Source organism: Bos indicus, chromosome 26 (assembly GCF_029378745.1).
Source record: "Bos indicus isolate NIAB-ARS_2022 breed Sahiwal x Tharparkar chromosome 26, NIAB-ARS_B.indTharparkar_mat_pri_1.0, whole genome shotgun sequence".
Classification (NCBI taxonomy): Eukaryota; Metazoa; Chordata; class Mammalia; order Artiodactyla; family Bovidae; genus Bos; species Bos indicus.
The window spans coordinates 41,791,975-41,808,361 of record NC_091785.1 but is presented as its reverse complement, the minus strand read 5'-3'; the positions used below and the strand labels follow the sequence as shown (position 1 = coordinate 41,808,361).

The 16,387-nt window shown below is 51.8% G+C and overlaps 1 protein-coding gene across 1 annotated transcript in view; it reads right to left on the bottom strand.

The window, feature by feature from the left end:
* Positions 1-3,812: 3,812 nt before the first annotated feature.
* HTRA1 (HtrA serine peptidase 1) overlaps positions 3,813-16,387 on the bottom strand; it is a 57,732-nt gene continuing 45,157 nt past the window's right edge. The window contains exons 4-9 of the mRNA XM_019952993.2: positions 11,835-12,029; positions 10,791-10,823; positions 9,100-9,214; positions 8,422-8,479; positions 5,949-6,044; positions 3,813-4,526 (exon numbers count right to left, since the gene is read on the bottom strand). Of these exons, the coding sequence (XP_019808552.2) occupies positions 4,358-4,526; positions 5,949-6,044; positions 8,422-8,479; positions 9,100-9,214; positions 10,791-10,823; positions 11,835-12,029 (666 nt within the window). The 3' untranslated portion in view covers positions 3,813-4,357. The remainder of the gene's footprint in view (positions 4,527-5,948; positions 6,045-8,421; positions 8,480-9,099; positions 9,215-10,790; positions 10,824-11,834; positions 12,030-16,387) is intronic.

Genomic DNA, 16,387 nt, shown 5'->3' with positions numbered 1-16,387 from the left:
TTGTTGCTGCCCTCAGGCTTTCTCTAGTTATAGCGCAGTGCGGCTGCTCTCCAGTCACACGCACGGGCTTCTCTTTGCGGCAGGCTTCTCTTGTTGCAGAGCACGGTAGTCACACGAGCTTCAGTAGTTGGGGTGCACGGGCTGAGTTGCCCGGCAGGTGGAATCTTCCCAGACCAGGGATCAAACCCGAGCCCCCTGCATTGGCAGGCCAATTCTTAACCACTGGACCACCGGGGAAGTCCTGCATTTCTTCTTGAAAATGCCTTTGCGCCAAGTCTTACAACCACTCAGCCTGACGCTCCAGGCAGTCCCACAACTGACGGGTGTTACCAGGACACAGGAAAAACCTACTTGCCAGCCTGGTGCCATCACATCCCTGACCATACTTATGAAAGTGAAAGTGTTCGATGCTCAGTCGTGTCCGACTCTTTGCGACCCCATGGATAGCCCGCCAAGCTCCTCTGTCCATGGGATTTCCCAGGCAAGAGTACTGGAGTGGGTAGCCATTTCCTTCTCTAGGAGATCTCCCCGACCAAGGGATCCAACCTGGGTGTCCTGCATTGCAGGTAGATTCCTTACAGGCTGAGCCACCAGGGCCCCGACCTCGCTTATAACCACCTTCAAAGGGGAAGGCAGCTTTTACCATCATCTGGAACCTGCCCTGTCCACCCGCCCAGACACAAGCCTTCCGCACAACCTCAGCAAGACTGGCCCTGCCTTCAGTGGCACTTACCTAAAATGGGCCCAGTGCCCTTGCCTGCCAATCAAAGCACTATCTCTGAGGCTCGGGCCTGTCTGAAGAGTTGACCGGGTGGAGGCGAGCAGCACGCAAGTTCTTGTAAAAACATTCTGCCTTTCACCACACCCACCAGACATGGGGCACTCTTCCAATTTTCAGATGGAGACATCAAGCCAGAAAAGAGCAGGTTCCTGTCCAGAGCTGCTGGCACGACCGCCACTCAGCTGGGCCTAGAAAGTGCAGCAAAGAGAGCTCTGCACTCAGGGCCTCTGTCTCGAAGCTTCCCGCAGGGCCGGGTGGGGATTGGCCAGCAATGCAAATGTGCCCTGTGATTGGTGGCTTAGGGTTTTGCAAAAGCTGGAAGCAGAGGGCTGGAGCCTGGAGGGCTGAGATTGGGAGGTGGTGGATGGGCAGAGGGAGCTTTGCAGGAGACAGAGAAGTGGTTGTTGATGGGCCCAAACGGGCAAGGAGGAGACAGAAACCCAGCAGAGGGGCTGAGCCCGCAGGTCCCCATGACCACCTTCTAGAAGTGGAGATAGACTTAAGCTAGACAGAGACAGAGGGACCAGAAGGCTTGGTCCTAAGAAGACAAAGATGGACCAGATGGCACCATACAAAAGCCATGAGCTCAGACCCCCTGGGCTTATATCAGAGCTCCCCCTTATGAGCTCCGTGTCTTAAGCAAAAGGCCTAATTTCTGAACAGCCATTTCTTCACTTGTCAGAGGGGATAAATGCAGTGTCCACCTCAGGGCTGAACTGAGGACAACTACTAGCTAATAAATGGATGATGCTCAGCATGGCGTCTGTCACGCAGCAAGCACCCAACAGATGTCAGCTACTGTGAGTGTCATTAAACCCCAGAACAATGGCAGGCTTGTTAACATCGTTCAGTTGCTCAGTCGTGTCCAGCTCTTTGTCACCCCAGGGACTGCAGCACGCCAGGCTTCCCTGTCTTTCACTATCTTCCAGAGTTTGCTCAAACTCAAGTTCATTGAGTCGGTGATGCCATCCAGCCATCTCACCCTCTGTCACCTTCTTCTCCTCCTGCCCTCATTCTTTCCCAGCATCAGGCTGGCAGGCTAATAACAAAACAATAGCAGCTGTACTGATCTAGTGGTACGTGCTATCATGGTTAACTCTCACAACTCCAGTGCAAGAGGGACATTGTTACTGTTCCCCATTTTACAGAGGGCTCAAAGACACTTCACATATATGTTGCTAGCATTTACTGAGTGATTACCTTGTGCTGTGTATTAGTTCATTTAATCCCCACAACAGCCATAAGAAGTCAGTACTATTGCTATTCCCATCTGGGAAACAGGCACAGAGAGGTTAAGTAACTATTCAAAAGTCACACAGCCACTAAGATCTAGACAGTAGAGTAAACCCAAGTCTGTCTAACTCCAAAAACCATGCTCTTTCAACTAAGCTCTGCCTCCCAGGTTTCAAGGCTAATTCATGTTGCAAAGACCTCCATCACAGCCCAAAGCAAGAGGAATAAATATCTATTTTAAGGAATCTGGTGAAATCTAAAAGGATGAGTATGGAGTGCAAGGATATGTAATCCACAGAGCACAGAGGGTCCCAGAGGCTGGTGGAGGCTTGTAACCAAACACAGCATGTGCCCACAGCATGCCACGCTGTCCTTTCTGCAGCCTTGTAGGCTTCCACGTGGGCAGACAAAACTCAGACCCCACCCAGAGCCCTGTGGCCCTTCGGGAGATGTTGCTGAGTGTTTATGGAGGATCCAGGCCCGCCAGCCGCCAGGCCAGTTCCTTCCAGAGGAACCATCTGTGATCTCCTGAGTGGATGACAGGCCGAAGACAGATGGGCTGTGGCCGGGCTGCCTCTGACCACATGCCACCCACATGCCACCCTGCACATCCTCCCCACCTGGGGCAGCCCCTCGGCCCTGGGGACCACCAGAGGAGCAGACCAAGAGGCAGAACATCTGAGTCTGAGCCCCTGGAGCTGAAGGCCATTCTCTGAGTCACCACCTTTAATGAGGAGGGAGGGAACGCAAAACCCACGCCAGCAGGGAGAACGTTTGCTGGCTCCTCCCTGACTCTACAAGGTCATCTAAGCAGGGAGCGGAGGGACGCTCCGTGTCCCACAGAACACCAGCGGCCCAGCTGCCAAGCATTGTACCGATGAGGGCTTGGTTCTGCTACACCTCCACTTCACTTGGGCCTTTGACCTGCCCTAGCCTCTCTGTTACGAATGGATCGTCGAGGTCTAGCGGTCGAGGGACGGTTAAAGCTCTCAATCTACAAAACTGAACCTCCATCCTGTTCAAGTACCCACTCCTGATGACTGACCCTTAGAAAGCCTTCACCCTCTGCTCTGGTTGTAAACAGCCCCCTCTGTGATGTGTGCAGGCACTCAGGTCTGTGGAAATTCCCAAGCTCAAGTTTTCCTGGGTCCAGCTTCCCAAACTCCTGGAAGCTTTCTCCCCAAACTCCTGGAAGCTTATCTCCCCAAACCCCTGGAGATAAAGGGGTCCACAGCTGCTTGAGGCTGTGTCTGTTCTAGGACGTGTCAGGGGAGCCCTGCTCCAAACCCCCCCAAGATTTAAGGTTCTATTTCAGAGCCCATGACAGCTGAAATCAGCTTCAGCCTGTACTTTCTAAAGACTCAGGACTGCTCTCAGGTCACATCCTGGTCTCCTGAACCATCTCCCTTTCAGAAAGAGACCTGGTCTCTCAGCGGAAGCTCTGGGGTTCCGCTCTGTGCTCACCCCTCTTCCTCAGCCTATGCCTCGCCTGGCACAGACTAGAGGCCCAGGGACTCTTTGCTGACTGATTGCATGATATGTGGGGTTGACAGCCTCTTTTTAGTTTGAAAAGCCCCAGATGCAAAGGCAACTGACTTCAAGCCTCTTTCAGGAATCCGGGGTGACGGGGCACAGTGTTCCCAGCACGCGTGAACCCCCAGGCTGACTCTGAAATAACTGGTGAGACCTCGAGCTCAACCCTCACAGACAACATGGTTTAAAGAGCAGGCTGTTGACATGATAATCGATTCAAAGAGACTGTAACCAGCTGTTCCCGGGAAAGAAGGACACCAGGATGCAAAGTATGAACAAGTATTTTAATAACTCAAGTCACTGTGCTCCCAGTTCTGAAGAGATTCCTAAAAGAGGCAACTGTGGCCATTCCAGAAGCCAGTGCTCACCCTCTCGTTGTCTCGGCATCTCCCTCCTCTGGGTGCTGACTCGGAAGAAAGCATAAACACGCCCAGTACCATCCTGGCTCCCATGGGACCTTCCTCTTATCTATGCGTTACAGCAACAGCCTTAGCTGGACTAAGATGGTGACTCAGTTAAAGGGGAAGACAAATGCTGACTGTCCGAGAAGGGACGGTCCAAGCTGGCAAGAAAAAGCACACTGCGTACATAGGATACAGAAGGGGGAGCTTCTGCCTGCGGGTCTACAACGTTTTACATTGGCTTTTGCCTGCGAACTATCAAGAAGGGTTCTGCTGGCCAGTGTTTCTGCGGAACAAGCAACATGGCAGTCAAGTCTTGGGCATCCGGTGCCACCAGCCCCAGAGTCACCGAGCATCGTCCACTGGAGAGTTCTCTGAGGGAAACATGGAGTCCAGCTCATGCCTCTGCCTATGGGTCAATTTCTTCGGGAATCACGGTGATCATAATGTCTTCGTTGCCCCGGCGGACAACCATATTCAGGGTGCTTTCCTTCTTAATGACGTCGCTGACGTCGTTGGCGGAGACCACCGACTGTCCATTGATGCTGATGATGACATCGTTTTCCTTGAGCCCCCCACTGCAACACAAAGGGAAATATGATTGCAATGTTTCCACGTCTCCTGGTGCAGCGGCCAGGAAAGGTGAGCAACTTCACCTCTACAGAGGCACAGTTTAGGACCCGAGAGCCCAGAGCAAACAGGGTGGGATGGTAGTTAACTTTTGTGAGAATGGCTTAAACCACCCATGGGTTGCATTATTGCCTTTTGAGGGTTTTGGGCCACATCAGCAATCATGTCCACTGTAGAAATGTGTGCGGGCATTTGTATGATCTTATCACAGACTGACTCCAAAGGAAGTGAGGACACGCCAGCGACCACGGTGGCCAGCTTGCTTGTCATGGGTATTACAGCTCTACGGTGCCCACAGGTATGGTTCCACTGTGAGGCACCGCTTTGCCTTATTGCTGCTGTAACCTTAACTCTTGTGTATGACAGCATCAAATAAGCTGTTATGCACCTTAGTGGCCTAGGACAGGGGTCAGCAAAGTTTTCTGGTAAATGGCCAGAGAGGAAATATTTTAGTCTTTGCAGTCCAGATGGTCCCCAACACAACAACCCAACTCTTCCGTGGGAGTCCAAAAGCCACCACAAACAATATATAATCTGCTGGGCATGGCCGTGCCCCAGTAAGATTTCATTTACGTAACACTAAAATTTGAATTTCGTATCATTTTTAAGTGTCCTAAAATAACTGTTCTTAATTAAATTATTTCAACCATTTAAAAATGCAAAATCTTTCTGTAAAGTAATTATCCTTCAATAAAAAATAAATGCATTTTAAAACAAAAAATAAAATAAAAATGCAAAATCTAATCTTAACCCCAAAGCAGGCAGCAGACCAGATCTGGCTTCTGCGAACAGTCTGCTGGCCACTCCCTGGTCTAGCGCGTCTCCGTGGATATTATGTCCACATAGGCTATGGGACTGCAAAGAGTCTGACTCAACCGAGCGACTAACACTTTCACAGGTAATAAACCTGACTGTGGGTTGAGCAACTTCTTTCCCTGTTACTTTGATGCTCCCTGTGCTATTTTTCTAGAGGTGTGGATAAGTAAGGCCTGACTGGTAACAGGCATAATTAGAGAAGCCCTCAGGAAGAGATGCCTCTAGCAGCCTAGGCCAGGATCACTGCCTGAGGTCTCAGAGACACTGCTCCTTCAACCGTCTTTCCCCATCTAGCCAGGTTTGTCCCAGAGACTCCTAACAAGTCCATCTGATTCCCTCCTGAAGAGGACGTCTAGCCAGGAAGCCTCCTCCTGCCGACGAGCCCGGAGCTGAGCCAGGTCGGAAGCCCTGACCGGCAGGACGGACACAGATGTTGGACCATTCTGTCAAGGGTCCTTACAGTCACCTGAGGGGAGACGAAAAGAACAGTTCCCCGCCCCCTACCTCCAGGAAACACACGATTATCAGGAAAATGGAGAGGGATTCTAACTCACGCTTCTGCGGGGGTATCAGGAATTACTTCAATGATATACGCTCCTGAAAGCACGTCGGGGAAGTCTCGGTGGCGATCCTTCAACTCTTTGGCTTTGCTGCTTGGGAGAAAGAACACCTGGATTAACCATTAAGAACAACGGGGCTCCCACAGGGCTTCTCTTCCATCCCTGATTCTAATGTCAAATTCCAATGTAAAAAAATCAGGTTTTTTTTTTTACTGTTGAAGTTTCCTTTTTATTATTATTTTTTAATGTTTCCTTATTTATTTATTTGGCTGAGCCAGCTCTTCGTTGTGGCATGCAGGATATTTAGTTGCACCATGTGAGATCCAGTTCCCCGACCAGGAATCGAACCTGGGCCCCTTACACTGGGAGTGCAGAGTCTTAGCCACTGGAACACCAGGGAAGTGGTCCAGTGGTCCAAAGTGGCAGTGGTCGAGGGAAGTGGTCCCAAATCCCTGGAGGGGCCCAGGGATTTTGATTCTGCTGCAAATTGCTTATTTCCTAGAGTCAAAGATTTCCTGGATGACAGCAAGAGAAACGTTTTAGCATTATCATTTTTATTAATTAATTGAGAGTAGCTACCACTTAAGAGCCTGGTATGTTGCAGTTCATGGGGTCACAAAGAGTTGGACACACAACAACCACCACTTAAGAAGTCAGGACAGTGTAATGGTCGGCCTGCTCTGGAACCGCAGCCCTGCCCCTTCCTGACTGTGTGATCTTGGGCAGTTGCTTAACCTCTCTGTGCCTGGCTTTTCTCACCTGTTAAACAGGCACAGCGCCATGAGGTTGTTAGGAGGACCATGATCTTATCTAGATCTAGTGCCTGGTCCCGTGCCCGGCACTGAGCAAGCACGCGAAAAAGGGTGGGTGGGCTCCCCGTGGCTAGTGACCACTGCCATCACCCACGTACCCCAGCTTTGACTCAGTGCTCCCCACACACCAGCAAGCCTGCCCGGTTATCCTGATCCCAGAGAGGAGAAAATTGAGGCACTCAGGGCTCAAGCCATGCCAAGGTCACAAGCCAGGAAACAGTAGAGCTGGGACAGGAACCCAGGAAGCTGGACCCCCAGGCCCACATTCCTTCCCTTCCCTTCCCTACATCCCCCAGGCTTCCATCTCTCAGAGTTCCAAGACAAGACCTGATGCACATTTCAGTCTTGGCAAGCCAGCTAAGAAAGGCACCACCATTTATCACACGTGTCTAAACTAATAGTTGTGTGTTCACAATTAATTAATTGCCCGTTAATTACAGTAATTAAGATATTAGTATTTATATCAACAGGTTCTGCTCTTTGCCGACTTAACTTCTAAGAGTTTCAACCAGGCCCTTAGGTACCAAGACGCCTACAATCACACCAGGTTTTTTCATCAAGGTTCAAACACCAGTATGTCATGCGTCTGGCAGCCACATACCGCAACTTTCACCAGCTCGGGGAAAACAAGCCCATCAGTCATGCCGCCCTGCCTGGCATTCCAGGAGCCCCAGCCCACAGGCGGCAGAGTTAAAGAAAGGCAGGGCGCTCTGGGGTGCTGAGGGAGGGGCTTAGGGCACTCCTGGAATGTGGGTTTCAACAGACCAGGTGGGGAGAGGAAGGCGTGGAGGGGGGGCGGCGGGGGGCGGGGGGGGGGGGGGGGGGGGCGATGACCAACACCTGGGCTCATCAGGCCTGCCTTCAAAGAAAAGCGTGGGCTTCCCTGCTGGCTCAGCCGGTAAAGCGTCTGCTTGCAATGCGGGAGACCCGGAGTTCAGTTCACTTTCTTTTCTTTCTTTCAAAGAAAAGCAGAATCTTTCAGAAGGAAGGATCTGCTCAGAACCCCAGAAACAAACATGAAGGATAAAACAACACGAAACAAAGTGAAGCCGCTCAGTCATGTCCGACCCTTTGTGACCCCCATGGACTGTAACCTACCAGGCTCCTCGGTCCTTGGAAATTTTCTAGGCAAGAGTACTGGAGTGGGTTGCCATTTCCTCCTCCAGGGCATCTTCCCGACCCAGGGATGGAACCCGGGTCTCGCGCATTGCAGGCAGACGCTTTACCATCTGAGCCACCAGGGAAGCCCATGTGAGGCCAAAGTTAACGGCCCCTCCTCTCTTTCCTAATGTACTTAAATCAGACACTGAGCTGTCTCGAGGCAGAATAAGGTTTCTCTTTTCAGGGTGCCCGTGAGAGTCCTCTGAAGTTAGTCTGTTTTAAATTTAAGACACAGGGACATCCCTGGTGGTCCGGGGCTAAGACTCAGAGGTCCCAGTGCAAGGGGCCCTGGGTTCAATCCCTGCTCAGGGAACTAGACCCCACACGTGGTAACTAAGAGTTCACGTGTCGCAACTCAAAGATCCCACGTGCCACAACTGAGACCTGGAACAGCCACGTAAATTAAATATTTGAATTTTAAACAAATAAATATTTGAACTTAAAGCAGTAAGTGAATTTACGACACAGACAGACACAGACATCCCGTTACCGACCTGGGTGTGAGTGACATCATTCGGATGCCGATATACTTCTTCTTGGTGATGGCTTTGCCTGGTGGGACCACAGAAGGAAGCAGAAGGTCAGCCCAGTTGGAGGCTGTGCCGGGGACACCAGGAGCAATAGGGTTCCATCCCCCCAGTTTGTTGTGTAGTCAGGGCCATACAGGGATGCTCTCAGCTTGTGGTTCAAATCCTGATTGGGACCCTACCTGCCTCCTCTCTCCCCCAGGTAGAAGGTAAACAGCACACCTGACAGGGACCCTGTTGAGCTTCAAACCCCCAGCCTGACATTGAGCAGAAGAGTCACTAAACATTTGTGGACTGAATGAGCTCCTTGAATCTCAGTTTTCTCATCAGTAAAATGGGACTAAGTCCCACCTGATCAGGCAAAGGGATTGAATGACATAATGAATAATACAGTGAAATGATGTACAGAAATCACCCAGGATCATGCCTGGTACATAATAGACTGAACCATATGAAACACGCATGATCATAGGCCAAAAAAACAGTCAAACATTGATGACCTAATGACATGCATTCCTTTCCCTTCTTGATAGGAAAGGTGTGGCTGACCTTCAGGGGGTCATTTTCCCTGCCCTCCAGTTTCTGAGGGGTAGCCAAGCCCCAGGCCTAAAATCTCTGGTGGGCTGCCGGGGATGTTTGCTTTACCTTTGGCTTGTCGGTCATGGGATTCCGTTAGGAACTTTTTAATCTTATCAGATGGAATTGCAAAGGAGATTCCAGCTGTCACTTTCAGTGTGTTAATTCCAATCACTTCACCATCCTGAAAAGCAAAAGGCAAATAGCTTGCTGAATCCAGGAAGATTCACCCCAAGATACCCACCGAGAGAGAGTGGAGAATTTGCACGGAAGGAGTCTTGGAGCTTCTTCAGAGATATGACTGGGGTAGGAGGAGCCGGACGGATGGGGCTTCTGCGTCGCAGAGCGAGAGGCCTGACTTGTGCACAGCATTAAGCTAAGCTGAGCAATGGAAGAATCAGTACCCACTGGACTCAGGACTGAGTGATCAACACAATGAAAGCACAGCATCAGAAAGTTTCAAAATGTACAATTGCTCCTTGGGCAGGGAATACATGTCCAAAAGCCCCAGAGTCCTACTAATATATAGCACAGGGAACTCTGCTCGGTGTTCTGTGGCAGCTGGGATGGGAGGGGACTTTGGGGGAGAATAGATACATGTGTATGCTTGGCTGAGTCCCTCTGCTGTCCACCTGAAACTATCACAGCATTGTTAATCAGCTCTACTCCAAGATAAAATAAAAGGTAAAAAACAAACAAAAAAAACCCTCAGAGACCTTTAGGTGGCTATCCACACCTTCCTGCTTCTCCCGTTTCCAGGAGTCTCAAGATTCCTCTGCTGACATCAGGGAGGAACCATCCAGCGCTCAGGGCGGACAGACTTCACCACCAGGAAAACAAACCCTCATCTCCGAGCAGCCTCGGGGATCTGGGAGAGGCGGAACCTCACAATCAAATCTCATTTCCTCTGCTTGTTGAAAACCAGCTGTAAACTGTGGAGGAAGCCAGTGTGTGTGTTTCTATTCAAGATAAATTCACAGTTTAGCGAACACCACACCATAGGAAACCATCCTGGAATAATAGGCTCGCCTCGTGCCATCCACCCATTATTTTGAACACTAATCTTAAAGGTTGTCCAACTTGGGCTTAGGGGGAAAACTGCCAGGAGTGGGTAAGTCACTCCTTGCACACTTCCCGTAGCACTGGGAATTCAGTCCCCAACTCTGAGAGACCGTCCAGGAGGCACTGCCCTCCTGGGCTTTGCTAAACAAGACGGCTTAGGTTTCATCACCTGTAAATGAGGGCTGGGATAGGGGACCCTGAGCTGCATCCTGGCTCTGACAATCTGATTCAAAGGCTTCCCTTTTCATGTTTAAATAAAACACAAACTTAGGTGACATCTTTGTGAGTGGGGTAACTCCTCATTCCAAGCCAGGTCTTAAGGGAGGGTTCTGGCCAAGACAAAGCCTGTGGATGAGCCAAGCCAGCTCCTTAGGCAGCTGGGGGGCAAGCCAGAACTGCTGACACCTTCAAAATAAAGACTGGCTCCTTTAACTGGTCCTGGATCAAACCTGAATTCCAATGCCTTTACTTATAACGTGGAGACACAAGCATGTCCGCTGGCATAGTATTTCCAATCCAAACACCAGCATGCCCTACTCTTTCCAGAAAAGATAAGAAGAGACATTTGCAAGGTACAGTACAGTCACAGATTTCAATTTGAAAGGATTAGATAATATGCTTTGGCAAGTTCATATCTGAAAAGAAATCAAAAGGGGGAAAAAAAAAAGACACGTAGATAGATTTTTTGAAAGCCTTACCAGGTTTACTAATGGGCCTCCGGAGTTTCCATACTGAAAATAAGCAAAAATTAAAAGGTTATGAGTTTATATCATTACATGTTCCAATCTACCTCCCTGCCTGGTAGGCCCCTGAGTGCAAATTCTTTCCTGAGATTTCTTCCTATCTACCTAATATTTTGCTGGCAAAACAAAGGACCTTAACAGTTTTCAGAGAGTGTAGTACCATAAATGGGGTATTTATATATTGATATATATATATATATTTTTTTTTTTTTCTCCAAAGCCCAGAGGTCAACAACAAATTCCCCAAACACCTAACACATCTTCCCTCTCTCAACAATAAGTTGGCTACCCACTTGCTCAGTGTGGCGGTCTTTCAAATCTGTGCCAACCCCCTCCACGTCTATGTGACCCCTATTTTGCTGCTGGGCCTGAAAATCCACACCATTTGCTCTATTTCCATTACTTCATGCAAATCACAAGAAGGTTTGGCAATAAAGCCTACTAGAGGCAGCGAGTGCACAAAACACGCTGTGTTTCTTATTTATTAGATGGAGGGGAAAATGCTTTTTGAGAAACGTCAGTCCTAAAGGGAAATAGCTAAAGTGGAAAAATGTGACTTAAAATTAAGATTCCACTGATGAGACTGTGTGGGACAATCCCTGACCTCACTGGACATCGAATGGGCTGGCCTGGTGCTCAGACTGTGCGCCCCAAAGACAGTGGAAACACCTCTGGGGGCTGCAGAGCCTGTGCGTAGCTGAGCATCCCTCCTTCCACAAGGTTGCACAGGCAGCTCGACCCAGGGGTGGCTGACCCTGGGGCAGGGCACCGAGGGGATGGAGAACTCCTCCGGGCTGCAGACTTGGGCAAATCTCAAGTGCCCGTCACAGGAGTCCCTGGAGACTGCCAACAGGCTGAGGACCAGCCCTTCTGCCTTGTCTGCTTTAGGGGTTCAAAAGGACCCCATTGGAAGCACCATGAGGATCCTGAGTCCAGCCCGGTTCCTGACCCCAGCCCAGCTTCCCAACTGCAGCCCAACCCTGCGGCACACAGGCTCACGTTGATGATGGCGTCTGTCTGGATGTAGTCCATGTCCGAGTTCCGGAGCCCCAGTTCTTTGCCACCACGCTGGGTGGTGCTGACGATCCCCGTGGTGACCGTGTTTTGAAGGGAAAACGGGCTTCCAATGGCGACCACGAACTCTCCCGGCCGCAGCTCCGAGGAGCGGCCAAGCAGTAGCACGGGCAGCTTTCCCTGGAAACACAAAGTTGGCGTTGCTGCGTTGGGTTAAGTGAACAAAACGGGTAAACGCACGGATGTCACAGAATGCCAGGCACTGGGGGCCACTCGTATTCACCGGGCCGTGCAGGAAACCGAGGTCAGGCGTGACCTCCCTTCCCAGCTGAGGACTAACGTCCCTCCCACCCAAGATAATCATGGCAGGTCAAGTGCAAGCTGCCACTGCACGCCAGAAAAAACGTGGGATGGATACTGGAGGCCAGCCAGCTCAGGGTCTCAGCACATCTTGAACCTGTCAGCACAGATTTGCTCTGAAACCTTGAGGCCAAGAGACAGAGGGGGGCGAGTATAGGATTGGGGCAAGCCCGACCGCAGGCGTGGTAGAGAGTGAAGTCCCAAGGAAGGATCTAGAGCCCACAGCCCCAGGGGAGAGGAAGAGTGGATCAGCCCCCTCTTGTTGTAGGCATGTCTCTCCTAGGTCTTGAAGAATCAGGAGCTCTGAGGGATTGGAGCTGCCCTGACTTAGTCCGGGGCATCTCTGTGCTAATCCTGGTGATGGGCAGAGGTGGGGTTGGGGACAGCAAGGCATCCAGGGCCACTGGACACCAAGACCCAAGAGGTGGGCTCTCTCCTCTCCTGGTAAAGTCCTCCACCACCATCTCTGCTCCCCCCGCCCCTAGGCGGGCTGATTAATCCAACAAAGCCTGCTTGATCCCCAATGACCTGTGAAGGCCAGTAGAGTCAGGAGCCCCAAACTACTCTTCAAACCAAAACTCGACAAAACAAAACCAGCTCGAGTCACAAGGGCTGAGGAGCGCGGGGCTTCCGTCCTGGAGAGCTCTAAGCTCTCCTCCCTTCCTCCCCAGAGCCAGGCAAACCTCTGAGTCCCTCTAGCATTTGCTTCCTGAGTCAAAATGAGCAGCTGCTCCAAGCAACGGGGACCAGCCCAGAAAGCAAAGACCTGGCCCAGGCCTCATGCTAATTGTAATGTAAGAGTCCTCATGTTTGTCCGCCTCGAAAACGAAGCAAAGAGGAGAGGAGGCTGGGAGGGCGTGGTGGGTGGAAACCAGCGGTTATTTCAGCATCGCCTCTGCCAGGGACGGAGCAGAAACCAGCTGATAGGATGGGGAGGTCACTGGGCCCATTTAACAGATGAAGAAACTGAGGTTCCAAGCAACTGGGTGACTTGAGATAGGCCAGGGGCTTAAAACTACAACACTGAACCCAGACTCTCATCCACTACAAAGGTACTGAGCCACAAAGACCCCCTCTGACCCCAAATAAGCAAGATGCTGGTCAGGAACACGTTGGATCAGAAAACTCAAGGGCTTCCCTTGCACGGTTCAGATGGTAAAGAATCTGCCTGCAGTGCGGGGGACCTGGGTTCAATCCCTGGGTTGGGAAGATCCCCTGGAGAAGGGAATGGCAACTCACTCCGGTATTCTTGCCTGGAGAATCCCATGGACAGAGGAGCCTAGAAGGCTGCAGTCCATGGAGTCGCAAAGAGACACGACTAGGCAACTAACACACACACAGACACGTGAAAAATGATGTCCCTCAGATCACAGATACTAAGAGGCCTAGAAGAGCACCACAGTCCAGAGCTCAGACCAAGTGGCCTGATTAGATGGTGGCCGGACCTTACAACCATTCTGGTCCTCAGTGTTCTGACCTGGAAAACAGGAATGATGCAGTTCACTGATCTCATCGATTTGATGTGAGAATTCAGTGCCTTGGGATCGGAACAGCTCTGTGAATGGTACCTCATGTAAGTGGGGCATGGAAGCATCAGCTGTGTTACTGTGATTAACGTCAGGGTCTGCGCAGACTCAGTGGGGGAAACCCCACCAAGTAAACTCCCACAGAGTAGGCCATGTCTCCCAGCCCTCACCGTCCCCCTTCCGCACCCAGGAGGAGGCTGGGGGCACAGGTCTGCCCTGACAGTGACACTGCCCTTGTGGTTCCCCGAGGCTGAAGTGCATGGTCCTGCTCTGGAGTGGGGCAGGCCTGCAAGCCCCCACTCCCGAGCTCATCTAGAAGTGCGCCAATGAGCTCAGCAGGGCCTGTTTACCCTGGGCCCATGCCAGCTGCCTCTGCCAGGGATGACTTCATCCAACAGCCACAGGGGGTGAGCGGACAGGAGTCAGAGCCGGTGATGAGCACTCGGCCACCCTGGGGGAGGCCTGCCGGGTGACACTACCACTCCTTCAGGACCCAGGGACAGCCTTCAAAGCTGGGCTGGAGGGCTGAACATGGTGGTCATGGCTCCTGGGCTGGGTTCTCCAGTTGCTTTTCACCAATTTCAAGGCAAGAAGTCAAGTTCAAACCCAGAAGGTGGGCCCAGACCACATCAGTGCAGCAGCAAGCCAGGAACCACATCAGAAAGTTGCACGGGAGGACTCACCGTGGAGTCTTAATTAGCATCCACTCATCTTCCAACGCTGTCCCTGCACCTCCACCCCTAGGAAAGGGGGCCAGACCCAGGGGGCCACATCACAGTGGGTTTCGAAGGAAGAGGGGCCTGAAGACAGTGCTCCCTGGAACTCCTGTCTCTAAGTCTGAGCTTAGAGCCAGGGGCCAAGGAAAGCAGGCAACGCTGTGGGGAGCAGAAGCCGTATGGATGGAGGAGAGAGCCCCCGGGAGGAAGGAGAGAATCGAGGGCTCACGTACGGCTCAGGTTAGCTGCGCTCCCAGCAGAGGAGCAGGCCTGCAGCCAGGAACGGGGCCCAGAGGACCCCATGTACCAGCTGGGCTCCAGTGCAGTAAAGTCACTCACTGGAGTGACCACACAGGCTGGGACCAGTGGACACCAGTGATACAAGCCCAGAGTCTCCCCAGGGACCACTCCTCACTTCAACACAAAGGGAAGAAATTCAGCTCACACGCGGTCACTGGGCCAAACCTGCACGAAAGGCAGCACTGGGTGTCACCTTGCTTAATTTTTATTCACAGAAACATCTCCTAGATTCTAAGGGACAATCATAAGACAGAAATAAGCAAGCGGACATATCTTAAGGGGGATTCTTAGACTATGAAGCTTGGACTGATGTGGAAGGAATGATCTTTTACCCCTCAGGTGACAAAGCCCTTTTTCACAACTGCCTTGGCAGTTAGTGCATATTTTTCCCCATTTTACAGATGTGGAAACTGAGGCTCAGAGCCGAATTGACTCCTCACAGCTCGCAAGCAGCCTGGCTAAATGAGAGAACAGGCTTCCCAGCTCTTAGAGCTTCACTCCTTGTCAGTGTTAATCTGAATTCTAATTGTAGGAAGAAATCTTTGCAAGGGAGTGACAGGGGCTGGACATGTGGGCCAGGCCAGATTTACAGCCCTTCAGGAGGTCAGAATGCCTCTCGTGGGCCATTTGGCTTCTGCTCTCCGCAGGTGCCGGCTGGTCCTGCGAGCGCCAGGCTCTCCAGCCTGTTTTAGGTACAAGAGGGGCTCGTTCTCAGTCTCTCTCCTCATCTTGGGCCTGTCTGCTCGGTGCAGCGATACCTCCACTGGCCAAATTCCTACTTGGTAATTGAGCATTTTATTCCATAGCTGTCTAGACACACACTCCACCGGGGAACCTGGGGAAGATGCAATGCAGATACAGCGGGAAACGCCAAGACATGCCTCAGCCTTGACCTGGGGATAGGAAAACCCTGGGGCCCACCCTCAACCCCCTCCCAATTCCCAGTTTAACCCTGCACTGCAGTCCATAGGCTGGTTCCCACGCCGCCCACATCAAAGCTGTCTCCAGGCTCCTGGCGGCAGACACTCTGTCTGAGCCTCGCTCTGCAGCGACCCGGCCACAGGCCATCTTGGAGATGCCAGCCTGGCTCCTGACAGCTGCTGCCCACATCTCATCACCTCACCAGAGCCTCGCAGCACGCCTATGAAGCACAGGCACGGACATTCATCCTCCACTTGGCAGGCAGGCAGGAGCAGAGGGGAAGGAGGAAGAATGGGCAGACGCACAGCTCCTGTTCCTCATCTTCAGGTTCTCCAGCCATTGCAGGGGAAGGTGAAATGCAGTCAGGCACGGAGCAAAGCAGGAGTGGAGAGCTCGTAGTGGCGAAAGCTCAACCCTGAGGCTCCGGACCAGAGCCAAGCAAGAACCCTTGAACCTCACCAGGAGAGCCTCATGTTATCCCAACCCCTCCAGCACGAAGGGCATCCCAACGTGAGTCCATCATACTGCCCGTTCTCAAGGTCATGCTTTTGCTGATGAGAGGGAGGAGGCTGGGAGGCCAGTGGGAGAGGCAGGAAGTCTAAGTTGAAAGGCACGTGGCCCTCAGCCTGTAAGTGACTCACTGGTGCTAAATGAGAGTCAGAGTCAGCAGAGTCAGCAAGAGGGGCTGGAAGGGAACACGGATCCCCCGGGTCAT